General features: G+C 40.5%; 1 protein-coding gene across 2 annotated transcripts; it reads right to left on the bottom strand.

Annotated features, from left to right (window-relative positions):
• Window positions 1-260: 260 nt before the first annotated feature.
• On the bottom strand, window positions 261-27,881 carry septin7a (septin 7a). 2 transcript variants are annotated; one of them, XM_020638640.3, is made up of 13 exons: window positions 27,751-27,881; window positions 20,290-20,396; window positions 11,215-11,315; window positions 10,981-11,115; window positions 7,767-7,884; window positions 7,241-7,333; window positions 6,959-7,055; window positions 3,985-4,036; window positions 3,288-3,413; window positions 2,871-2,891; window positions 1,955-2,090; window positions 1,719-1,864; window positions 261-1,352 (listed from the first exon to the last, which is right to left on the bottom strand). In XM_020638640.3, the coding sequence occupies exons 1-13, from the start codon at window positions 27,758-27,760 to the stop codon at window positions 1,316-1,318; spliced, it is 1,179 nt and encodes a 392-aa protein (XP_020494296.2). In that variant the 5' UTR covers window positions 27,761-27,881; the 3' UTR covers window positions 261-1,315. The 2 variants fall into 2 exon arrangements, with proteins under 2 accessions (XP_020494296.2, XP_020494297.2); XM_020638641.3 differs by lacking the exon at window positions 2,871-2,891.

Below are 27,881 nucleotides of genomic sequence, written 5' to 3' on the forward strand. Positions count from 1 at the left end.
TACAAAACATTAGCGAGATCTCTTAACATGTACTGCCCTGTTTGGTGTGGTGGAACCTGACCTGCACAGAGCTGCGACTTCATTCATGTCCAACAACCTTTGGGACGAACTTGAACACCAGACTGATCACTAAACACCCGCATCAGACTTCTATTACACTCTGAAGGCCAGAAAGCAGGTGACTGAATGTAGTTACAGCAGCGTAATAAAAACAAGCAGAGGTTTAGATTCTTCAAACATTTAGTCAAGATCATGAAGTGTTTTTTTTTTTCCCATCACAATTTTATTATGTGACTTTGTACAATAAAAACAAAACATTACAAAACAGACGCAGTACACCATCAGTGCTTGATGTGACGTAAAGAAAGCCGGCTCGGTACAGATATCAAAGCTGACCGCTGTCTGACTGAAGCTTCTCAGCTCCAGCTTTCTCATCCACCAGCATCCAGCACGAGCTTCCCACAGACTGCCCCGGGAAAGAGCCGATTCTCTCCGACACATTTTCAAAGAAAACCGGAAGGGGAGGAGTTCAAATTAATTCAAGAGCAACTGCTTGGAGTGCAGTGTCTTTGCATCGTTACACCCAGCGTGAGTGAAGTCAGGAATAAATGTTTGGTTTCCAAGAGCAGGGCTGGAATAAAGCCAGTGGTGATATTGGAAACAAGATGGACACAATTTCAATGCCAGGGCCGATACAAAAAGAAAGAAATGAACAAAATGTAAGAAAACGGTATACACACAATTGAAGTTAAACACTGCAGTTCAATGGTATACAATTTACATGACAGGAGGTGGTGGAGCGTATCATGGGAGAAAATTAAAGGTGAAACCTGAATAAATGAACTGAAAGATACACATATATATATAAAAACAGTGCCTGAGGTGAGCTGCAGCCTGACGCTTTCTCTGCAAGTGTGCAGGAAGTGAAAGGCTGACCTCTTTGTTTTTTGGCATTTTAAAAGGATGCAGCACTGAGCAGTGCAGCAACATCATTCCCAAAGAAGATGAAATGAGGAAAAGAATGACTGAACTCTGACCTCCAGTTTGTCCTCGCTGTGATTTCTGGGTTTATACACTTTGAGAAGAATACAATTAGCACTGAATCAGAAAAATAGACGTTCTTTATTTAATATGAGCAGGGAGTGATTGTTCTAATTCAGAGTCCAGACGATACTGCCCCCTGGCTTTTCTCTTGATTGTTACACAGTTATGTGGTCAAACAGCAAATGTATTTTACTGACAAGATGTACTAACAGTCGTGTGTGGCAGGTTGGCAATTTATACACTGGAACATCAAGAAGGTCCTCACAAGTTGTTAAAAGATCTTCTTCTTTTTGTTCTTTTCCAAAGTCCTGGAATAACAGAAAGAGCAAGGTAAGGATTTGCATGTTTGGTGTCAGAACAGAAAAACAAGAATTCATTTTCGGTCCCACCGACTGATTTGGCCCCCAAGAGGTGAGAAATAAAATAACAGATGCTCGTTTCATGCAGTCATACCAAATGTAAATATAAAGAGTATCTACTAGTCAAGGCCAGCACACTCCTCTGACTAACAGTTATTCCAGAAGTTGTCTTACTATAAGTCATTTAGAGCCTGAATTATATTTCATACCACATTTTAAAAACATCAGAATTACACTTGAGTCAAATAAAGCCCCCAGAGTCTTCTGTTCAACTCTTGAAACATTATTCATGATCATAGATGATGGTGTGTTTACCTGGAGGCGTCTAACTTTTGCTGATCGAGGATCCTCTGCTGCGCCTCCCAGCTGGCCTTCTCCTCCTCGTGGTGGCGACGTTTCTCCTCCAGCTCTCTGTGCTGGGCCTCCAGGTTCTTTTTCATTTGCTCATGACGCCTCTGGAGCTGCAGAGACACAGAAGGACAGTCAGAGGCTAACCAAGCTTTTTCAACCCCCCCCCCCCCCAAAAAAAAAAAGAACCAACGTGTGTTTACCTCAGCCTCTGAGTCTCTGAGCTTCTGGAGCTTCTCTTTCACCTTCATCTCAAAGACTTGTTCCATTTCCTGCTCCATCTTATTCATCTTGGACACGTGCTCCCGTCGCTCCTCCTCCATCTGAGCCAGAGGACTCCTGGAGACACAGAGGTGTTCATACAGACATTCACACAGACAAGGGGCAGGTATGATGACGGCCACACATACGTGACCCCCGTCTCACTTTGAAAGGTTTAACTCCACAGAGTCCAATAGTAGAAGAAGAAAAGGATCAGGGAGGGAGTAAAGACAAAGCTGGCTTTCCTTCGCTGGAATCCGTCTGTTACAGATGGCTTCCAGTGAAGGGTCGAGGGAGGAGGTGACAGGAGTTTGTCAGGAGAAGAGGCAGTATGAAGCATAAATCAATCAAGATGGGATCAAGATGCTCAACTTAAAAAAAAAAAAAAAACACACATCTTCCTGCAATGCTTATATGACCTTTAAAAAGTGGGATAGCAACCTAAGTCATTGACATCAAGTCCACATTAGACTCAATTAGTTCAGTTTAAATGATCAAATGTAAGCATGCTCAAAAGGTAAACCATCATAAACAAGACAGTAACTTGATAAACAACAGTGTGTCTACATTAAGAGCATGGTTACATTGGCATACGAAGATGGTTGCTCCACCAATGGTTGTGCAGTATTTTAACACAAGATGCACAATAGCTTGTGTGAAATGAAAAAGCAAAGCAGGAAGAAGAGCCAGGAGGTAGAAGCAGGTCTTACCGTATGGAAATGCTTCATTAAAACAAAGTTTTTTTCTTTATTAATGCAAAGCTGTTAAATTTGCATACAAATCCTACGAGGCAGGGTAAGTGAAAGGGAGTGAAATGCATCCTTCGGCGAGGTTTAAACGAAGTGAAGTCACACTTACATTCCGTCAGTCGTCTCGGTTCTAAAAACAAACAAACGCAGACACTTAGCATGCTGCCTTGAACCATGCATTAGCTTGTGAGAGTGTGCTGGTGGTTACTGGCAGCTGCAGCCGGTGGATTAGCTGTAAAACGGTGTCCTGGTTAGTACAGATTAGACACAACCGATACTGGTGCCCAGTTAGCGCTGGTTTGTTTGGGTTGGGGTTTAAAGGTTTGCACTACTTAAGTGACAAGATTTCCAACTGTAATCTGTGTGTCAGCCAACATGACCGCTGACCTGCAGTTTCCTCCACGTTCACACAGTGAGTGAGCTGCACTGATTCATCAAGCAGCCCAATCAGCAGCGTCGTCATCCGTCACACAATCAAGAGTTGATTTCAGCTAAATGAAGAGTACAAGCGCTCACTGGAACTCACTTGGTTAGCTGTCCCTTGTTCTTGTTGTTGTCCACGCCGTTGTAAGTTACCGCTGCAAGCTTCCTACTTCGGTAATTTTCATAATGCACGTTGTTTGTTACATCCTTAAGGTCCTGCATGTGGGTCCTGAAAAAACGACAACACGTCAGTTATAACTTTACTCTCATAATTATCGACATTCAGCCTTTGTGGGTCTAAACGTTTTACTTTACTTACTCTTCAGAGACCCCCCCCCCCCCCCCCACACCACTTTTCTTTATTTAATTTAGCCTTTACTTATCACTGTTCAAGGGGAAGTCAGACTTTGTTTCAAACCTGTTCCATATTTTAATATAGAATCACTTAACTCTTGGATTCAGTCGAGGAGATTTCTTCATGTTATCACGCACGTTAATTCACCTGAAGTTAAGTGTGCCACCGTAAGTGCTCGTTGTTGCCACTCACAGGCGTTCTCAACCCTACCAGGGCCCTCAGGTCTTTAAGTGAAGGTCTAGTTGTACCAATAATTAGATCAAAGAGAGGGGGCCTTTAGTTACTGTGGTCCCCCTCTCTGGAACAAACTACCTGTTGAGCTGAGGTCCGTCAATACTGTCTCCACTTTTAAAGCTAAACTCAAAGAGTTATGTGTGTGTGTGTGTGTGTGTGTGTGTGTGTGTGTGTGTGTGTCATTATCATGTATCAGTATCATTTTTCTCACCTGATGAGCATGTTTCGAAGGATCGTAAAATCACAGTGCTCTCCGTTTTCCACTGTAAGAGGAGCAAACACGGCAGTTAAGACTAAATATCATGATTATATAACTCATTGACACAAATGACAACACAAAGAAAGGAAAACAGAGGTTTACAGACAAAACACTAATAGAAATATATTAACCATGCAGTGAGAACATGATTAGAAATTAATCACTTGCTGGAGAGGAAGACAAACGGTTAAATTATTCCTTTTTAAAACCAAAAGATGAGGTCGTGTATTTAATTAAGTCAAATTATGTGACTGAATCTGATGTTAAAGGAAACTAAACAGAGAAGTCTTCGGTTGCTCAGTTGACGCTCTTGGAATCGGCGTATTTTAAAACATCCCGGAGGAATAAGGGCTGTGTGAACGATGTGACGTCGAGAATGAGTCTCATTTACGTTGTAGTGACGAGTAAAGAATAATGTTGATAAATAAAATGCACGCACAGAATCCTGAAACGTTTTGGAGCACTGATGATGACCGGATGGAGCGGTTATAAGAGGACTACTTTTGTCTCTAGAGCCTGGAAGAATCGACAGAATGGTTTGTTTTGTTAGCATTACTAATGTTCAGTGTCTACTTTTAGTTTCTGTATTCTTTGTATTAAGCCTGTTTCTGGCTGGGCATATTGTGCATGACACGATATACAAATCAAATCAATAATGATTATAAATACAGAAATTTGAGAGAGCTGCAGAATCCCACCAGATGTGCATATTATTAAAAACTATAATCTATAGCAGCGGTTATATTTTTGAAGCCATCTTTATTATAGAGATAAAATCAGTGTTTTCAAGGGGGATTAGGGAACTCTTGAAACCTGAAGAAAACCATTACAAACACATGATGCAGATACTGTGTCTTAGTTTATGCAAATCAGTAAATTTAATGAAGTGAACAGCAGTGATTTGTCAATGCAGATGTAGATCCCTTTAGTGCTTGGAGATTATTGAGCTCTAAAACCTAGAAAAGGGCACTCATAGGGGATCAGACATGTCAGAAAAATCCTTATAAATACAACAACATAAGGTCAAATGAATCAAGATGACCTTATATATATATAGATTTATTTTTGGGGGGCTAAACATTATTTTCCAATAGTTTTTTTTGTAATTGTTTTGTCAGCAGCAGTACCAGGAGCCACCTGCAGGTGGCGTTGTGAGCCGCTGTGCGAGCCCCTCCTACACAGCTCACCATAGTCCTTTGAGGTTTCTCTGGGCGGCTGTGGTGGCGTGACTCGCATAGCTTCTCAGGGACCTTGCCCTCCACATATCTGCGCTGACATGGAGCCAAAAACATTTGTGGTATTTCAAAACTCGCTCCCCGTGGACGTAAACACAGACGGCAAACCAGTTTAATGGAGTAGTAGCACTCCTACATGTCACCCACTAGGCTGCACTGTGCTCTGTTGTTTCACTGTATCTTTATGACTATTCACCTTCAATCCAATAAGCTAGAGTAACATACCTCTGAGCTCAGTCACACTGTCGCCGTGTTTTTTCATACGTGTCACCGCAACGTGACAGCAACTTCCTGTGCAGGTCAGACAGGACTTTCATATCCTGTGCTGAGGAGAATCTAGTTTCCAACTGTTGGCTTGAGAAAGTCACTCTTTTTCTTCATACTCTCTGTGTTTGTAGTTTGACTCTTAAAAACTCTAAAAAAATAATGACCGAGGACTGTAGGAGCTGTCGATTATCACTAATTGTATTCATCAATTAGGAGTTAAAGAGATTAAAAAGACACGTATTAAAGTAATTCTATAATCTACTTGTGATCAAACACAGTTTGTCAGCATCCTTGCAGCATCCTGACATGAACTGAACAAAGACGGTTTATTAGAAGTGAACGCAGCATCTGGAGCTGAAAAGTTAAGCTGATTTGGAAGTGTCTTAAATCTGCCTTCTGTATTATGAGCGGCAGCCAGCAGGGGGCGACGCCATTAGTTACAAAGATTACAAAGAAGTCCACCAGCAAATTGCTTCAATTCTCGTTAGATTTATTACGTCAATGAACATTTTCCTGATGGTATTAGTTTGAAGAGTTCTTAAAAGAACTTGATGTTGATTTGAAAATGATGATCCCAATTTGATTAAATTACAGATGAAGCAGGAGAGGATTGGGGAAGAGTTTGGTTAATCTCGATTTACAGATCCTGCAGATAAATTCAAACTCTGTGAGTAAATAACACATTTTCTGGTGTTGGAGGTGTTCTGATCTGTGTAGTTCAGTATCGCCTCAGCAGGCATTGAGTCTTTACAGAAAGTTAGTGCTGGGGAATACCTCCACCCCTCTCCTGAGCTTTAGTACTTTATAGTGAAGCGAGTCATCAAAATGGCAACATGTTAGTAGCATGAGCATGCATTAGTAAAAAATTAGGGAAGTTATGCCTCACAGGCTCAATGGGAGGAACAACAACCAACAAACTCACCCAATACAGTTTGTCTTTAATATTAAATATCTAATTATGATATTTAAAATGCTCTAAATTCAAAATGTGTCACTAATCAGTTTATATTGTAGGTCAGTTTGAATTAAAAAAAGTAAAAAATAAAGCTATAACCCTGCAGGATGTTCTGATGGTAATACACTCTTGTTCATGAAACCCTCTGCAGCCTACCATCAAGTGTGCTGTGTATACTCGCTAACACAGACTGACAGTGTGTGTGCGTGTGCGTGTGATGAATATTGGTAGCGCAAAACAAGTCCACATGGATCGTGTTATTGCTTTGCCAACTATCTACACATGACGCCTGCTCAATAATCCAATGAAGAGTTGGAAATATTGGTGTGATTGCATTTGGGTGTGGGTGTGTGTGTGTGTGTGTGTGTGTGTGTGTGTGTGTGTGTGTGTGTGTGTGTGTGTGGTAGAGAGAGTCTTCACTTAATTGATGAATTTAAAGTCTTGGACCTGTTGACCCTCAAAGTCTCACCTTCAGCCACCCCCCAGGGATACTGCCTTCCGCGCACTCGCTTTCCGTTGACCTCGATGATGGTGTTACTGCCGACCACGGCTAAGGGTAAACGATCCTTCAGAGAGGAGGGAGGGGACACAACTGTTACATAGTTCACTCACAAAGGCTAAAAATACACTGCAGGCTGAACACACACAGAGGCACAAAATGAGAGAGAAATAAATCGAGAGCCACAGCGTACCTTACGTCTAAAAACCTAAAAGAAGACGTCTTTATTTAAGAGTCATTTGAAGATCAAACCTTGATTTTTCTGATCATCTTCATCTCCTCCTCATCGTCTGTCTCGGGAAATTCGTAGATTTTAATTTTGTGCTCCTGGATTTCCTTCATGATCTGAACACAGCAGAGAGGAAACAGTGAGATGAGAGGTGATGTTGCAAATGAGAAGCACTCCACCAAAAACAACAACAACAACAACAAAAAGCTCAGGGACTCATCATGACGCTAGTATTTGAAGCTTTGTGTAAATAGACAAAGTTTCCAGGAGGAAAGAAGGAATAAAAAAACGTTTTTAAAAAAGCTTGAATAATTTAGTTCATAAAAAACGGTTTGATTACAAACTTCTAATACAGAATTATTTTAAGATACACAAACGTTACAAGATGCCAAATAAATACAGAGAGAAAACAAAGTAAAACCTTATAAAGCTTCTAGAAATGTGAGGCCCCGACAACAAACCAAAACTCAAACAAAGCTATAACAGTACAAGTCTGAAAACATGCTCACCAAACAGAAGCACAAACACTCGGTAAGAAGTGACACACACCTGCTTTTTGAATTGTTGGCACTCCTCAGGAGTCATTGTGTCGGCCTTGGCGATGAGGGGGATGATGTTTACTTTCTCATGTAACCTCTTCATAAACTCAATATCCAACGGTTTTAACCTGGAGGAGAAATGAGACAGAGGAGATGTCAGAGTGTCAGTGAGCATCTGTAGGTTGATGACAGTCAAGTTTAATGGCTCTGCTGGCCTCTGATTGAACATCTGGATCCAGATGTGATTCTAGAGTCTGTTGGGGCCCTCCAACCGGAATTCATCACTTTCATTGCTGCCAGTGTTTCGATGCTTAATCTTCTTACTATTTTGTCCTGTAGGCCTATATTCTTTTGAGTCCTAGACAGATTATTCCTCTTAATTTTTCTTTGTTGATTTATATTGACAAACTTAGGTTTTCAAAGCAATAATGCTGAGCAGGCCAACAACTGTGCTGTCAGATTGAGTCTCTTTAGGAAGGTTTCCTCCTGTTTTTGCAAAATTTCCACATGTTTGACCACATCTTTGTGTGTGTGTGAGCCCTCAAGGGCCCCCTATTGGTCTGTGGCCCCATACAGTGGCCTGCCTTGCCTGTGGACAAGATTATACATCATCACCTCGAATATCATTCAAATGTTTAGTGTGTTTCTATTTAACATGATAGTAATGTACTTTCTTGCTACTTACTTACATTTCATTAAGCTCTTTATTTACATTTCTATGGTTTTGTTATTCAGTTGTTTGTAAAATGTTTTTTTTTTTACAAACAAAACAAGTTCCCCCACAAATCACACACAGATTTATTATTCTGATTTTGAATCCTCATGTAACAAATGTTTGTACTGTTGAGGCCAATTTTTCCTCATAAGAAAATCTGATTCTTTGCTGTGAAACTCTCACTTGGTCAGTTCTGGTTTTAAGTTTAAGTGTGACCCGGACACCCTTAAAACACACACTTGTACAGCTCCAGGACAGGTGTGAGCGAGTGAATGGATCCATATGGTACTTTTTGGTTTGCCAAGAGAGCCAGTAAGGCTGCTGTCAGCAACCCACACTGGGTCATTGTGGGCCAACAGACTCCACAGCAGAAACCACCTTTTGTTGGAGGCAGTGCAGTGCGGCCTCGTGTGAGAGAACAGCCCGGCCAACTGTCTGTCTCTGTGTGTGTGTGTGTGTGCGTATTTGGCAGCAGCAAGAGCCAAGACACAGATGGGAGGAATGGTGTCTCCAGGTCAGTGCACTCAGGATGGATTACACCCATGTTATTCTTGTTTGGTAGCCGGTATGAGGCCACAGGAAGGACATACCAGGTGTGGACTACTCACTGCTGGCCAGAGGATGATGCTGCATCAGACTCACACTGAAACTCAACAGCTGGAACCTCCAGCTCCGCTATGAATTTATTCCAAAGTGTTCCCAAGAGACAACAAAGAGTCCAGAACAGTCTCAAACTGAGTCTCTGACCTGAAACCTTAATGACAGGTTCTTTAAGTTGAAATTGGGGTTTCCCAAAGATTGGCCCTTTTTCGCAACCTCTAAGTCATTGCTCAGTGTACAGTGGTGAAGTGTTTAGTGCCGTCGCCTCACAGCAAGAGGGTTCCTGGTTTAAATCCCTTTCTTTAAGACGTTTGCATGATATTCCTGTGCATGCATGGGTTCCCTCAGGTTACTCTCGCTTTCTCCCACAGTCCAAAGATACACTCACTTTGTTAAATGTCATATGAGGCCACATGTGTGAAAGTTTGCTTGTCTGTATAGGTCAGCCCTGTGACTGACTGGCGTCCTGTCCAAGGTGTATCCCACCTCTTTCACTCAACTGCAGCTGGGATCGGCTGCACAACATATCTATACAGCAATATATAGTTGTCTGAACCTGAACCTATAGTTTGAGCCAAAACGTTATCTTTTACAGCACACATAAAAACAGCATTCTAAATAACTTTAACTGGTGATAAGACTGCATCACCGACCCTTTTCAGACTGCATTTCTGCAAAAGCGCCATAACTGAGCTTTGCCGTCCATAACGTCTTGGTACATTTATATTGATTCTGCAATGGTGTAATATTCTTGTCCCAGGGTGTTAAGCAGCACAGTGGAACTCCACATACACACACACACAGTCAGACATGCACAAACACAGTGCTGCGCTCCCTTGCTGGCTCAGCTGATCCCACCTCGCCTCTGTAACGCCTCTGTTACTACCTTTTTTATACATGTGATGTCCACACTAATGGACTTGTACATTTTTACATATTCTGGTGTTTCAGATAATGCACTTCCTGCTACATATCGTTTGTCTACCTTGAAACAGCAGTCTGAATGGTGGTACTAATGACATAAATGAGGGTAATTTGAACTCAAGTTAATGGCCAAAGTAGTACTTCACAGCAGCATAAAAAAAGTAGAGGACAGCGGGACAATCTTGGTTAAAAGACAAAAGATTATGTACGACGATCAGAAATAACCCAGTACTCTGTTTTAAGCAAACACCTCAACTGAAAAAGAGAAACACGAGCTGCACTGATTTTAAGGCCTGTCTTTATAATCAGAAATTGAAATAACTGTCTCCAGCTGAGGAAGAGCTGGCTCTTAAATTCCATCGCAAAATCCAAATACCTAAAAAAGTTGGCTGAGTTTGTAAAAGACACTGCCAAACATCTGGGGCCATTTTTGATTCTCAATTCCTGTTTTAAAAGTTGTTCTACTCAGTGGTTTATTCTAGTTTCAAACTGCAAAATGAAGTCTTTCTGCTCGCCTGTCCTTGTGTGTTGATGTTGTACATCTGTGTTGCTTGGTCTAACAAAGCACATATTTTCTAGGCCTGTCCCTGAATAAGTAGTTACATAGTCGAGCCTGATTTATCAGATTTTGCCAAGTCAACTGACATTCGAAAGTTTTTTTTTTTTTTTTTTTGCGCTTATTGACCCACATTTTTTTAACCACAACATTAAACTATTAATCCTCTAATCATGGAATAACATGACATTGAAATTCTGGACGTGTGCTCTAAAGGGATTAATGTCAGGACCCTCATGTTAAATCTTACTGTATAACTTCCGCGTGCGTTCAAAAACATTTAGCAAAAAACAACATTCACCTTCAGCAGTCTATTACTGGGCTAACACTAATAAAATGTTGGATACCCATCGTAACATACATTTTTAAGACATGTAGGAACATGTATTTCTAATAAATCTACATCAGTAGGATTCCAGTAGTACATACCCATGTCCAGACGGGGCAATGAAGTACAGACAGCATTGAACTCTGCTGTCCGGCATTAGTCGCCTGTTGACGCGTGACTCTGCGTTGAGGTAGTCCTCAAACTTGCTGTCAATGTGGTCGATAACTGGCTGCCAGCTGAGGACAAAAAATGATTCACGTTAATGTTAGATGCAGTGATACCATTATGTTTGTTATTTGGAAATATAAGATGTATGTTCAGACGGCTGAGCTCACCAGTTACTATTGTCAACGGCATCACCGAAGCCGGGGGTGTCGACGATGGTGAGCAGCAGGTGGACTCCTCCTTCCTTTACCAGAACCTTTGACTGTTCAACCTGCAATAACAAAGTTGTCTAAAATCAGTCAAAGACTCTGAAACATTCAATAAAACGACTGTTATTGCTGTTATTGCATTTTATGCAAGTTTAAGATGATCTATACTGTTAAATACTAGGGTCCTACCAAAATGGGACTTTAGAGTTTGATACCAACACAGATCTTAGAATCCCTAGAATTCACAGATATGTAAACCATTTGTTGATTGGGTATAATCCTTGGCTTTGGTTACATGTTTACAATGAAATTACTTCACTCCAATTTTTCTTATAACTCAATAACCTCCATGCTTGACGCTTGATTGAGGTACTGTCCAAGTGCAAACGTAGCATCAATAAACGTCCTTTCATGGTCAAAACAAGTTTACATATCATTACGGTTTCAATTTGAAAAGTTATCTGCAGGGAAGTTTAGGTTCTACCAGTAACAAGACAAAACCCTTTTGGTGGGCACTTAAATTATGATCTGATCGTCAGCAACTGACAGACAACCGAATCAAATGTATGTGAGGAAATAATATAATTTAAAATTTAAACTGAGGAATCTTTTCAAAGGCCATGGCTGTGTATGATACCTTTAAAAAAATCATAAAGAAACTGAACGTTGTACATTTGTAGAAAGCTTTGCCACCAATTTTTTTCTAATTAAGGGAAGTTGTAATTAGCAAGTGTGAAATATAAATTACTCAGTACCCATAGGGAGTCAAGAGGAATCCATCCAATTTAAATTAAATACCATATTCATTTAAATATCAAAACCGGTTTCCATATCGGCGCATGGCCGTTGACCTCAGCTGCCTTCTTCATCACTCAATGATACAAATACACAAACTACATGCCAGAACTGGAAAAGATCTAATGACAAATAAACTGCAGTAAGTACAAACTATTTTTGCAACCACCAAGCGTGTAATCTCAGATCTATGCTGTGGAGAGGATAGAAGAACATAGTGAACAAAGCTGCTACTGAACACAGAAGAAAGGCCAGGAGGGCTTTGATCACTGTGAGGTCAAGGCAGAACTCGTGATCGGCAGATGAACTTTGATTTAATCAGCAGATCTGAACCAAACCTTGCCTGCTAGTCTCAAATCAGACTGTGAGTGAGTGATGAGAAGTTGTCAAGACAGAGCAATAAGAAGACAACCGCGAGCTTAATTATAGTCTTAGGTTGTCAAGAGTCCAAATTCTTTTATGACACTTTGATCCCATATGTTTACATTTCTGTTATTATAATGATCGATACCAAAGTACCAAAGCTTATTAAAATGCTAACACATGTTAAGTCATAATTATAACCAAAAGCTGAGAGAACCATAACAGCTGTTAATTATCTAAATTGCACAATTCACATTGGCAATGTAGAGGTATTGAAATGTTACTAATGTAATTGTGCAATTTAGACCGTGTGAAGGAGTTTACTTGCATTGTTGGGAAATAAAAAACAGAAATTACCCAATATATGGTGCCTAGTATTTCTTTCTGCCATGATATCTAAACAGGTATGATTACTGTTTTTAGTAGTAGTAGTACTGGTATTGGTATTCTTACAACCCTATTCCACACTTTAAAATGCATTTGAATATATAATGTCCAAGTGTGAGCAATGCTCTCCATCTGTGCTAGTCCTGACTGTTGTCCTTTAAAATATCTCAACCAGACTGTTGCATAACAGGATTCCCCTGTAAAGCTTTTATAGTCAACCCTTAACCCTGTGACCCCCCCACCCACCGCTCACTGGCATCTGTGTATCTCAGTCTGGCGGTCTTTAAACTGACCTCTGACCACCCCTGCTGATACTGGGAGGCTCAGCTGACCAGACAGACACTCACCAATAGCTGTCATACAAAGAATGCAAGTTCAACTTCTAAAAGACCCCATCTTATATTTATATTTAAATAAAAAAAAAAATATATATATATAAATAAAATTTACAACCCAGTGTTTAAAATAAAGGAAAGAAAGCTCCTGCAAAACTGCTGGATGACAAAGCTGACTAATTAGAAGAAGAAGAAAATGTCAGAAATCTGCAGTGTTTTTTTCCTTCAGAATTTCAGAATTTTTAAACCTGGGACCTATTCATGGTGTCTAAATGAACAATGGGTACTAAAAGTTTTGCAATGTTCTGCTAGATTGCTTCAGCTTGCAGCATGGCTCAGACATAATCACTGGAAATAAATGCTGCAGATCAAAGTACGTCCACTTGAAGTGTTTATTTCTGCCACTTCAAATTGTTATTCTTACAGAAATGGTCTCTACAGAGATAGACTTTTTTGTTAAGTAGTACGATGCTGAAACAGTCACTGCATACCCCCATCGTCAAAGCAACAAGAGTCCATGTACAAAAACTATTATTTCACCTGTGTTGGATCGAAACCAATTATTTAAAACATCAACATATTCACATATTAAACAAAAACTAATCGGTCATGGCAACTGTAGACCAGAAAGTATTGTATTGTGAAAGATAAACGTATTGTTTTTGAAGTAACACCTGTTATTGTTAAAAAGAATGATCTTTCACTAAGAAAGATCTCCAAGCCTGTAAGGAAATGTTCTGTTATGTTGTCAGATGCTTTGCAAGGAGACCCTTTGGGGGAAAACGTTCAGACAATGCAGCCTGTCTCAAGTTTGCAGCCACCAGCTGAATTTATCGGCTGGAGTAATGTCAAAGCTTTTTCTACCTATACGTTATTTAGACGTCAATTACCGGTAATGCACAGATTTGTTAAAGATACCAGACTCCTTTGTGATTATATTTTACTTCTGATGCTGGAAGTGGAAGTCATTGGAATGAGATGGTCAGTGTGTCTGAAACTGTTTAAGATCTGCTATAGGACAAACATTCAGTTTAAAATGTATGATTGCTGAGTGGACGACACTGAAGAATCCTGCTGTGTCTTCTCTGCTACTGCCTAACAGGATGAGTCAGGCCTCAGACATGCCTATTAACCACAGACAGACAGTGAGCTCATGGGAAAAGGAACAACACTGTTGGGCTTTACCATGCCGCTCAGGGACAGTCATGTAAAAGTGTTTGATTGGATCAGAGGGCTGCAAGCTCATTTAGTAAAAAAAACCAACACAAAGTCAGTGTGCACCTCTACTCCTCTGTCCTGTGAGGTTTTCCTCACAGTTGCCGTCCAGAATGGCGAACGTGTTTTCAGAACCTCAGATGCACCGACACTGGGAATCAAGTCATTACCTGAAACATGCCCATCACCTTGTAAGTACCATACAACATTACTGGACAACAAACTGCACTGATTCACTACAAAAAAAAAAACATTTGTCTGCCCAGGATTTAAATACTGTGTCAACTGTTTCAATGCAGAGCAGTTTTGCTGACCGTTAATGTCACCAAAGCTTAAACAGGCTAATCTGTTTGCCACCCACATGCTCTGATTTTCATTTTATCCTTTTTTAGTCTACTGCCGTCTAGATCGTTAATTTTGTTTGTGTTATTGTGTGATTTTGGTTTACTTCCAAAACAATATTTGTTTAGACACAAAAAAGCACAAATGCTACTTTTGCAGAAACATTACTGACTTAGGCAGGGGTAAACTAATACCTTCCTTTTGAGCAGTAAAATTACCCTTTTTGTGAATGTAGTCTGGTGGCTTCAAAAAAAAAGAGAGGTGCAACTGCCTCTTCTGGTTAAAGAAAATGATCTTCTCTTTCTCAAAATGTTTATCTCTGTTGGGATCTTTCCTATAATGCTGTCAGACATGTACAGTTTAAGTTCTAGTGAAGCAGGAGTGCCTGAGCGAGGCATGTCTGTGCATCGGCAGGACAAGACTGAGCTCAGTGCATACAGCAGTTTGCTGGCTATTTACCAAGTCCCTGTCCCTGTATGCTCTCCAGTCTCACCGAGCCTTAAGTAACAACAACTACAGGGACATCGGCCCTGTGGCCTATCAGCTCTATAACAGTTCACACCCTCTTGATCCTTCCTTCATGGTAATCTTACACGTCTTTCTTTCAAATAATGAATTGTTTTTTTTATGACACACAGTATTCATCTGGATTTCATCACATTCCTTGGCATGGCTTGGGAAAAGAGCGGCCACAATTATTTGAAATGTAATTAGTTGGTGGTTGGTGGAGAGAGAAATAAGAGCTCTCCGTTTTCCATATTTAATGTCTTGCAAGAGTAAGCGTCAAGCAATACACACCCCTCACACATATTGCACATTTCATTTTGAGCAAACAATTCAGCTCTCAGGTTATCCGATTGGGTCAAGAAAACTTGAGAAATCCTCAAACATTCAGCGAACAGAAGCTCACACACACACACACACAAAGAGTCTTAATCTCATTTAAACTCTTAATAAGAGCTGAGGAGGTGTAATAGGCAGGTAAGCAAATTGGAAGCAGCAGCAGGGCGATGGCAGACAGAGCCGCTCACTGTGTTGCCAGGGATTAGAGGAGATTAAGAGCAAAGCAGAAGATCACAGAGAACAGGTGAAGGGAAGATCCTCACCATGCAGCTGATCTACTGTAGACCAGCCAAACTTTTAATTCCCCTCTACAGAGGGTGGAGGACAGCAGAGAGAAGCCTGCTGGAGCTCCTCAACACCAACAGTATCACCTTTCACTCTTCAAAAGGAAGCTCGAGTAAAACTATGCAGCTGTGCGCTCTATTTGAGGAAACTGCCAAACCCGGATCGTTTGCATCGTCACTGCAAAAGACATCAAAGATCGAGGACTCGGGGCAGAAACCACATGCCTCACACATCCAGAACCACTCCTGGTAGCAACTTCATTCTGAACACAGTCACATCTGCAGCTTTGATGTCTCTATGTTGCTTTATTTCACATGACAGTTATTCATGGAGCTCATGGAACATTTGATATTGTAAACAGATTCATGGTTAATAAATAAAAAAAACCTGAAGTACTGAGTCAGCAGAAATACCTAAGACAATACTTTCAGACAATGAAAGAAAAGCTGTTTTTATCAACCATCAGTAAAGAACAAACCAGAAAAAAAACTACCTTTTTTTAACTTTCATGGATGTATTTGCAGCCATTAAATCATGCTATCTGATAGCATTTTAAAGTGTTCCTTGAAACAGAATATATTCAGTATACGATACTGCTTTTACCTGTAGGAGAAGATCTCTATTCACAAGTCAATATGTTGCAACCCTCATCTATGGGCTCAGCCTTACAGATAGGGTAAGGAGCTCAGATATCCGGAGGGAGCGTGCAGTTGAGGTGGTCGAACTCAGAACTTGCTGGTAGGACTGCTTCTGTGATGTAACTCGAGGTAGACCCTGGGTTAGACCCGGAACTTGCTTGTAAGATTACGGACTGCTTCCATGATCTAACTCCAGGTAAGTGAAAGAAAATTGATGCAAATAGTCCCTTATTAAGACAAAAGCAACCACTTGGCTTTTTTTTTATACTTCAGACTTCCCAAACAAGTCAAAAATCTACAATTTATACTGGAACCCTTGTCCCAAAACAAGACAAAGTTTTCATGGGGAGAAACCCTTAGTCATAGCTGCTTCCTGTTTCTGCCTATCAGGGTTTGAACGACTTTTGTAAATGAGGATCACATTCAAATGTAGAACAGGATGTTGTGATCAAAGCTTGATTTTTTAAAAAGATAGTTTCACATTATTATATTTCAAAAGTTATCATTTGGAAGAGTTCCTGTCAAATAAATATCAGTTGAGTCACCATATTTTGCTGAATTATTAAACACAGTGGTGATTGAGCCAAAGGTCCACTGATGACGGTATGAAGATATAATCATGAGCGCTGTATTACTTCTGGTCTGGCATGTTAACAGTTGCTATGAACTCAAGATCAATGACTACAAAAACCAGAAGCAATCACAACATATCGCCAAAGGAGCCACCAGATAGAAAAGTGTGATTAATTAGATATGTTTCAGACATAAACAAAAGAAAAGGAGGTCAAAATAATTGCATTTAACCTCTGATGCCTCACATTGTAGTGAGGCCGTGAAGAAAGTTAACCTGTTGTTCAGTGGATCCAGCTATACCGGACCTTGATTAATGTGTCTTACAATAAGCACACTTATAGCACATTGCCTTTGATGCTAGGTGTGGTTAGAGGTGTAACAGACTTGATACTAAATTGTGAGAAACTTTGAGGGGTGAAAATTATATATTTTCAGTTTGGGCTTATTTGAAAGAGAAGCCCGTGTTTGGCTCACATAAATCAAGAGTAGTTTGAGATGGTTGGTCAAAACTCTTGAAGTATCAATGGTTTCAAAGAATTGTTAACCAGTAGATGGTGAAATGATGAGAATTGATTCAGAGGTGTGTAACGGGCAGTGCTCAGAGTCATGCTGCTGTCATATAAGAGGAAGCTTGTTTAGCTGGAATGGGGAGGGGCAGTGGACTGTACACTGGGCGCGTGCCTTGTTTTATCTCTTTGTGATCACAGGAAGTTGTCCGTTTGTTGAGAGTTTGTGCAGTACAAACAAACAAACACACACACAGATGATAATATGATAGCTCTACTATCACTGACACACAGGAAATACAGCGTCAGTCAGCAAACTGCTGCTATCTAATCTGTTACATTAAGGCAACTGAACTTGGGGCTAACTATGCATGTTTAAAAAGTCTAATACTTTCAGAGGAAGGTTTTCTTTTAACCAGAAACAGCAGTTACATCATTCTGTTCAAAGCCACCACTCTCCATCGATATTTAGTTTGTCTGTAAAATCACAAACACACTGTCTGATTACTGCAGCAGGTGACCAGAAACTCTCGTGTTCTGAAAGGTAAAATTTTTCATTTGTTTTTTTTTGCCTGTGAACAGTGCAATGGACCATTAATCCCTTAATGAGGTGAAAGTATTCCCTTTAATCTTGCAGATCTGATTTCATGCCTAAATGTATGGATTAACTAATGCTGGAATTTTTTCCAGGGAAAACGCTGATGTTTTTGGCCACAGTGTAAAGAATGTTGATCTAGGTTGAGTTGCTCACCGATCTCACAGTCACTTCATGTCACGTAGCATATAGGGCTGGGAATCTTTGGGTGTGTCATGATTCAATTTCGATTCTTAGGGTCAAGATTCGATTCAGAATCAATTTTCGATTCAAAACGATTCTGGATTGATGATTCAAGCGTCTATTTTTGGATTATTACTTCAGGATCTATTCCAGTCATCTGTGAGACTGGCTAGATTTCTTGCTGCTCCATTTGGCATTCTGCTGAGTTAAAGAGCTAGTTTTAGCACTTAGAATATTAGCTATGATTGATTGATTATTGATTTTTGGAAGTGATGAATCTATTTTAATCTCATAAAATAAGAATCTTGTTTTTACATAAATTTTTTCCCTCACCTTTTGTAAGTTCTATTATGCACATTGAAGAGCATAGTTTTTTTAAAAAAAGGTGTTGTGCAGTTTGAAGTGATCTGTATTCTTTTTTGCTTAAGAAACAAGAAGTCCACGGCTTACATCGATCGTCTGACAAACAGCTCCATCAGTTACAAAGTTATAAGAGTTAAATATATGACATCATCCTACATGTTAATACCAAGCACATGCTCAATGTTGTCCTCTGCATTGCAATGATCTGATGTTTCCATTTATCCTCTGAATGTGTGTGTATTCTAAGGTTGTAATGAACATCTTGAGGGCTTTAATATGAAATCCACATATGTATAAACACAGACTTACACAGAGACAGACTGTTTGTACTCCGGCACATGGGAGTAAATACGTTGTGTTTACAGAGATGTTTGTATCCACTAAATCACAGCCACTGGTCATCTCAGCTAGACTCAACGGATGACACAGACAGGCTTTCCATTGAGCACAAATTAACTTCTTCAACTGTCGTAACATACTAATACCAGTGTTCCTTTTCAGCAAGATACTGTCTGATAAATCGAAGACGAGCTACAAAGAAACTCCCACTTATCATTCACCTCAAGCATTTCTCTTTCACATTATAGAATCAGACTGTAGCACGGTGCCATAATGCTTATTTCCCCATTAAATGTTCTTTTTCAATCAGAGCTTTCTGTTTCTCTTTACACCTTGTCCATGTTCGTGTATTAAGACAAAAAAAGGACAGAGTCGGTAAAGTGACTGTCTGTCTCAGTTGATGACAAGTATGAAAATGAATGACGGAGGTTTTCAAGTTATGGAACCATTTCACAATTTCACGTTTGACCACATCATTTTTCCGTATTCCTCTGTTAGTGACAGAAGTTTTGATCTATGAACCTAAATCTATGATTTATTTTGAGAATATCTACGTGCAAGTTCTCTCGAGTCTTGAGCGATTGCGTCGCTATGTGACTGTCAAAGGATTAGCTCCTCCAGGAATTCCTCTCAGATGAAATCATCCAGTCTCAGGTTTGTTTGCCAAACATGATATGGCAAACAGAATCACGGCCCTGAATGTTTTTGGGCTACACTTTGTGTAAAACACTTAACGACACTATAAAGTGAGTCTTACTTACAGAACCAAATATAGAAACAGAACTTGAGTAATGGTGTAATTTAATTTCCCAAATATGCAGTCATTTAACAACATTAAATTCATGTTATGTGTTACATCTTTGGATCAAACAGCAATCTAACAACATTACTTAATTTGAGATTATAGCACATGTCTGCCCTTGGCAAACAAACTATCTCTTTATGAAAGCAGATGAACCAGTTTCACCGTCTAACACAAACACAGTGACGAGGAGCAGCCTCACAAAACAAGATCTCATACAGAAACTATTTAGTGAGGCTTAGAGACACTGGAAAACAAAAGGCTGGGCACACCTGTGTTATAGCAGCCTCGGGCTCTGACACTTTGACTGGCCAGTGTCATCAGGGTGAAGGTAACCTATCATGTTTCAATCAACAGCAGCACCAGTGTGGTATTATGGGTGATATGCAGAATTGGAGGCTGCTCACGGAGAGGGCGGATCCCCAATGAACAGACAGGAAATGTGTTGAGCATAAAGGATAAAGAGATTTACCTGCACGGTTTTCTTAATTCTGTGTGAAGGCCCCGGATATTCAGGGGAGTAGAGGTCTGTCAGAAAGAGTGAGTTTATCAGCGTCGACTTCCCGAGCCCGGATTCCCCTGAAAGACAAAGAAAGAGTCAAAGTGAGTGGGTGGGTAGGAGTGAACTCGAGAGATGCATTTCACGCTATGCTTGTTTTCTAATCCCCTTTTTCATGCCAGACTGAAGCGCAACATGACACAATCTCCAGATGTTTATCGACCCCATTCCAAACGCAGTCTTTCACTGCTTGACATTCGAAACCGTTTTTCAGGACAGGAAACGGCTCCCTTTAACCCTCTTTTCTTTTTTAAAAGCAGGCCAGCATTAACACGAGACCGGAGGAGACAGACAGGGAGGAAGTTTTGTCCTCCCAAATTCTTTTCCTGTCTGCATTTCAAGAATCTAATCAGGGAATCATGGGAAGGGAGGAGAGGGGAAGGAAGATTTTCAACCACAACAGTCATCATGAATGTACACTCCAACAGAGGAATGGAAACAGAAAATCAAAAGCAAAGACTCCATTGTACTGAAAGAAACCTGAGGCACGAGAGGCAATCAGTCAACTGTCACTTTAAATCACCCTATAAAAATGAGTTTATGAAGAGTAAGAGAGTGAATTTAGTCTCACAAGAAAGTCTATTTTTTTTACATAAAAAAGGGGATTCTGTGATTTTTATACCAGGACCTTTTTGACTAACAGGGAAAGAAAGGAAGAATTCCTGAGTATGATATTTCTGGTATATTTCATCAGCAGCAACCTAATCCTTTCTCACAAAAAAAAAATCATCTTACTCCTAAACGAAAGGTCTGTCTTTATAAGGATTGTTCCTGTAATGTTGTCAGACACAAACAAGATAATTAGAATAACAATAAGAGCCTGTCAGTGACTTAAACAAGCAGTTGTAGCGAACGTATGCCGATTACTCAACTCGATGAATCCGCTCTCTACACCGTTATCTCAAATGAATAACTCATTATTTTATTGTAGATTAAAAAAGCAAAGAAGTTGAAGCATGACACGACCTGACTGACTTTGATTTTTAAAAGATAGCTACTACTGTCACTTATCAAACAAAACTAAATCTGGCCTCTCAAACATAATCATTAGGCTTTTTTTTTTAGATTTTTCTTTCACTGTTAAAGCTCCTGTAAGGACTTTATAGCTGGTAATGAAAGACACTAAAATTAATAATTTATGTCCTGTGAGAGTTTCATGATTTTTATTCAGTCCTGTCCTGTATGGTATATTGTGTTTTTTATTCTCTCTGTGCAAGGCAAATTCCCCTAGGAGTAATAAAGGTTTCAGAAAAACACCCAAATAGGACAATTATGGACGAGAGTATTTCTAAGCAGTTAATTTAAATGTCTGTAAACACCCTTTTTTAAAAAAAAAGTTTTACACGTAAAAGTTTGACATTGAGTTGCACATTTGAAATCAGGCCAGGTAAGACTCTTTGTCCACATGAGGTACTGAGATCGACACAAAATTAAAAGTTCCTTACAGCAGTGTTGAATAAATACTTTAGTTTTTGGTGCCGCAATAATCACGAAAAATTCTGCAAGAACCTGGAGGGAGTTACTGCTGTAATCCAAAACCAGGAGCAGAGTGCGCCTGCTAAGACTGGGCTGAGAGGAAGGCAACAAGAAACTGCAGAACAAAAGCTTCAGTGTGAGTGGAGAGGCGGTCATATGGCAGGCTGGCACTGCAGCCAAAGGGCCACTCCTGACCTTTACTAACGGTTAGGGCCAATATGGGCCACTGCTGCCAATAACTCAGACACCCAAAGCTGCATGAGCTGGGCGGAGGAGGAGGGGGGCGCGATGAAGAAAACATCACACAAAAGGATCCTTCACTCCACACACACTTGGAGTCATAAATATTTTCCTAAGAGGGTAGAACCACATTTATCTCACATCACGACAGAAATGTTTCAGTGATTGTGGCTGCTCTGTGATGAAGACCTCGGCAGACATTTCTCCAAGGCTGAAAGGACTGGAAAAGTGTTCAGCTTGAAGAGCTTAGGAGTAAACAGGGAGAGGCTGCGGGTTTCGTTCAAACTGTGGGTGAAATAAAATTGATAAAATGTCATTTTGAATCAACTAGGGAAGATATGAGCAAACCAGAACAGCAGGCGATGTAGTGAGATTCAGGTCAAAATATAGGCCTGGTGTGAGGAGAAGGAAGATGAGGATCTCTGGTTACAAAAGAAATCCTTAAACTCGTTGGTATGATGATGACTGTGGTGGTGGTAGCCTGAGCGAAGATGCTGATCATAGTTGTGCAGAGCTGTGGCCGCTGGTTTGGATGGGAGGGGGCTGTGAATACGCCACAAAACTAAGTGTTGAGATTGAAACTGGTTCTGAAATATTTATACCACTACTGCTGTGTGAGTCAGATTTACCTAACATAACAAGTTTGACCTTTTATCGACACAAGGTGCTAACCACGTTTTTTTGATATCAAATGATCCGCAAAATGCCCCCAACCCCTAAAAAGCAGCCAGAATTCTCATTGATGTTGCACAAGTTATATATGTCGGCTTATGTTTTCTGTACTTTGTCCAGTGGTTTATCCCCCTCTTTTTATATTTTGCATTACTGTGAAATAATCACATTTCTTAGAGGGAAATATTTTTCTACTCGTGAAATATATTCCAGTTGCAAGTAACATTTTTCTTACAGTTTAATATATATTTCCACTGTGCGTGCAATTCATGATTTTGTTTTACTTGGCTTTGTTAACGTTTTGTCTGAATGTCATACACTTATGGTGAAAAATTTCCCAAACTATTTCTACTTAGAGATTAACAGTAGAAGCCATCAGAGATAGTAGCAGAGGCCTAACAGAGGAGAGACATTAGGAGATGGTGGGGATATGTAACGTCAGGGCCTGCCCGGCGGAACGGCAATGTGTGTGTGTGTGTGTGTGTGTGTGTGTGTGTGTGTGTGTACACTCCTGTGAGAGTGTGTGTATGTGAAGCTCCTGCTGTGTGCTCACATGGGGAGCCTCTCCCCCTGCAGCTTCTGCAACACACACTGAATTCACACACTGGACAGCAATATTACACCATTGCTGATGCAATATGTAAGCATAAAGTGTAATAGTGGTGGAACTTGGTTATGACGGCGCTATTGTGGAATCGCATTCTGTAAACTGCTTGTACTTGCTTTTAAATTCTTAGATGTCTCTGTGTGTGACTACACAAGTCATAGTTTTAGATTTTATTTTATATTCACCGTAATCAGAAGAAAACATTCACTACTGTACAATGGCTTGGAGACACCAACATTAGATGTAGAGGTTTACCTTCAACAACCAAGATTGATCCAAAAAAAAGTCATTCTAAACCGTTGAGACCTAACAGTTCTGCAAAAATCCCCTAAACGTACATCTAGTGTTGTTAATGACCAATGCAGGTCTCAAACTTCTGCAACAACGAAAGAGCCTGAGCAGGTGTAGGAAACACTCGTCTCGCAACCGGAAAAACAAAACAAAAAGCCCCTTTCATACAAGAAATTTGAACAATATCATGAGCTTTTCAAAGCAATTAGGTTTTGACATTTTCCAGAGTTTCCTTTAACAAATATTCCACACAGCAGGAGATTTTGTTCTGTGTTGACCCACCCAGAGAAAGGGCTCATGACCTTTACTGGGTTTATATCAATACAATATCAAGGGGACATTTCCACAATACAAACTCAAAAGTTAAAAAAAGAAAGAAAGAGTGCTTCATCTTCACTGATGAAGTTCTATCAAGCTGTATGGCTCTTCCCATTATTGCTATCAGCAGTGTAAGAAGGGGGACGATCACATTGCTGGACGGTATCAGAGGGAGCTGTGCCAGAGTCTGCTCTGGTTAAGGAGCGGTGTAGCTGACCTCATAGCATTCAAGACTATGGCTGAGTTTCCTGGGGCGGGAAACTGAAGGTGAGGAAACAAGGCGTGCATCAAACTGCTCCCCCCACCCCACCTTCTTCCCCTTTCCATTACAGCTGGGTTTTCCAGTTACCAGTAGGTAGCTTTGAGACAAGACTGCTTTAAATTTCCCCTGCTGTTTATCCCAAGCACATTTTCTACAAATAGCACATGGACACAGTGAGGGAATATTTAAACAGCCATCATATTGAAAGTTTTTAGTTTATGTGATAGGCCCAGTGTTCTGCCGGGGCCTTTCTGGACTGCTGAGAAAATATACTTCAGGCTGAATGGATGAAATAGCTTTTCTATTCTTAAAGTTTCATTAAAGTCCTTGAAACCCGCTAATTGAATTAGTATATACAAAAACGGAATGTAATTCAAGGCTGGCATCACTCTCACTGAGCTGGCCCGCCTAACAGAGGCCCGTTAGCTCACTACTCGACTCGCTCCACAGCAAACACACTTCCTTTAAAGGAAATTTCCAGCAGCTGTGTAAACCGTGGGGGTTTATTCAAAGGCACTTCCCTCTGCATTCAAGAGGCTGGTAGAGGGGAAGCAGGAAAAGTTTGGACTGGGAGAGGGAGCCAGAGTCGGGTTAATTAATTCGACAGCCATTCCAAGACATTAGAAGAATAATGTGCAGGTGAAATGAAAAGTGCGCCATGTTTTTGTGAAAGGGAAATTCAGTGTTATCCTTTGAAAAGCAGTCATTTTCTCTGCACAGCTCTGTCTGTTTATGAATGGGACTTTCCCTTCCAAAGGGGGCAGGAGACAGTAAAAGTTTAACAAGTCTGGAACATGACAGAAGTGGTACACATATCAGTTGGCAAAGCCGTCAATTCTACTCCTGCCTGTGTCAGATTTCGTTGCCTTCTCCTAAAAGCCTTGTTGTTTGTGCGACGACATTCTTTCCAACATAAAACACAGCTCATTGAGCTCTCTGTCATCCAGCAGCAAACACAAAGAGCTCCGGCTGTGCTGGACAACATCAAGGTCAGTCTCTGCCAATGTGTAAATCACTGCCAAATATTGACTCTGACCAACTAATGGCTCTGGTCCCTACTAACTGCTAAGTATGCCAGCCCCCACCACATCCACATTAGCACGAAACCCAAACACACTTAAAAAATGATCATAAAAAGATTCTCTTAAAAAGGTGTTGAATCTAACCCAGTCCTCCTCCCATTTACCTCCCACATACTTTCTAGCAATGTCTGCAGCACAGGTATCACAGCTAAGCAGACTGTGGTCTGACCTTCTTTAACTCCATCACGATATAGAATGTAATGTACACTTCTTAGGCACATCTAAATCACATACAGATCATTGTCAGCAGACTGTTTCACTGCATTCAATATGCATCCTTCCACCACACACTTTCATCACATAGAAACATGTTTCGCACTCGGCCACTGATGTGATGAATGACTTGTTTTTCCCGAAGCTAAACTTGTGGAACTAGCTGTGGCTAATTGTCAGCCGTATGGCAAGAACAGCCAGTGTCACCTATAAAGTATTTTCCAGTTTAAAGATGAGGACACAGTATGTCAATGAGGTGCCGGTCTGAATCGTATAAAGTATTTTCCAATTTGATGAGAGTTCTGCTGTCATACTGCATATTTCTGTTTTGCATGCTGCCACCTCATATCCCGAAAACTGTCTTTGTGCTGCTTCATGGTTCAGCAGCGTTGACCTTTGCATACAACATACGTGCTCCCTCTACACATGTGCCGTGCCCTTACCACATGAACATGAGCCAGCCACAACACGATTACGCATCAATACAACACTCAAGCCTGAATCTGATTTGAGACGACATTGGCAGCAGGAGTTGATTGTTTGCAAAAAAACTCAAGCTACTGTGTTTTGCGTCGTCACACTGCTCGGTAATCGATGGTAATTAAGTTGTGTTTTCTGTGGTTTAATGATTGTTGAAAATGTGATGGAGATCTAATGGCGTGGGATTGTTGTTAAAATAATCCTGTTTTAATCTGACAGAACATTAAAATAACACTACACAAAGATGATATCTAATGTTTTACTGACTCAAGGGATAAGAAGCTTTTGATGACACTGTAATAAAACTATTAAAACAAGCACCGTGTTTCTTTTGCAGATGAAAATCAAAAAGTTCTTCACAGTGTTCTCATGAGAATCTAAACAACATTATAGTTGAGTTTCAATAACTTCTTTTAAGTTTCTGTAGATATCTGGATTCACAGATTTTGTGTATTTTTAATGTGAAATGTATTTTTATGTGAAATCTGCCTATTTTAATTTTTTAATGAAATAATATGAAGAGGGGCTTTTACAATACTTTTTTATTCATTATGATTTTCCCTTTTTAGGCTGTAGATACCAAATCAAAATAAGCAAAAATACCGACATAAACACAAAGACGCTCAATAGTGTGTGGGCACTGGGTGTGTTGCAGGGATTTATGTCATAAACAAAAATGTATTCATTCATGGTGACTTCATATTTTCCTATGGGTGTGAGCGACTGTGTTTCTACCTCATTTGAAATATGCTGTAATATAGAGTGGAGTGAAAAAGTACAAGTCCGTTTGTTTGTATAATAACTTTTTTCACTTCACAGCTGCCTCTCACTTTCTAAAATATGCAAGTACAAATACCACTGGATGCTATAAATTCCGTTTTCTCCAACACTACCATCAACCCTTTCAAAATTAAGGAAAAATGCCCACTGTCTGTCTGACACTTCAGCTCCTCCAGACAACAAACACTTGACTTTGCCAAATCCCCCGCTATCCTAATTACATGCTGCACACTAAATTGCCGCTTAACAGCCTCTTTGCTGAGAGTGCACGGCGGGGGGAAACTCCAGGACGTTACTACGTGAACCTAGCCATGGGGGGGGGGAGACGGCTGTCCTTATTCCCATGGAAACAGGCTCTTTGACCCCACAAGCAGCTTGGGTAGTGCAGTAAAAGCCATAAACCTAGGGATACAGGATGTTACGTCATGTAAGCATTCAGAGCTGCTTCCTGCTTCCAGGTAGCTCTAGACATCGTGGAGTGGGGAAAGGAAGGGTCCTGTAGCTGCACCGCTCTTGAAATCAGCTGCACAGGATTTGGCTGCATGAATGGAATGACAGGAAACCTCCTCCCACCGCACAGTCCAAGAGCCAAACAAACACATGCAGCAGTGGTCTGTCCATTCTGCTACAGGGCTAACATTTGGTTGAAATATGGCTTCCCAGAGTTGTGTTTTATGTGCAACTTTATCCTCCTCAACTTAAACCATCTTAAATGTGCAGCTGCTAGCACTTCCAGGAATGATGTGTCTGTGAAACCCCACACTGGTGTACAGTAGTAACTTTAACATAGACTCAGATTTACTGTATGTAGACATATCAGCATCTTTTCAGAGCTGTGCACTTGAATAAGCAAACAGAATGAGAACAGTTATCCTCAGACAAAAGCCTAATTGTGTTACAGACTGGGGAGAAGCAAGGATGAAGAGAAACGTGCCAAAAGGAGAATTACTCACCCACAACCATGAGGGTGAACTCAAAACCTCGCTTCACAGATTTTCTGTAAACTTGGTTGGGAAGATTTGCAAAACCCACGTAGCCCTCCAGGTTCTTCTGTTGCTGTGGACCAAAAATAAACAGAGCTCAT

Source organism: Labrus bergylta, chromosome 19 (assembly GCF_963930695.1).
Source record: "Labrus bergylta chromosome 19, fLabBer1.1, whole genome shotgun sequence".
NCBI classification, from domain to species: Eukaryota; Metazoa; Chordata; class Actinopteri; order Labriformes; family Labridae; genus Labrus; species Labrus bergylta.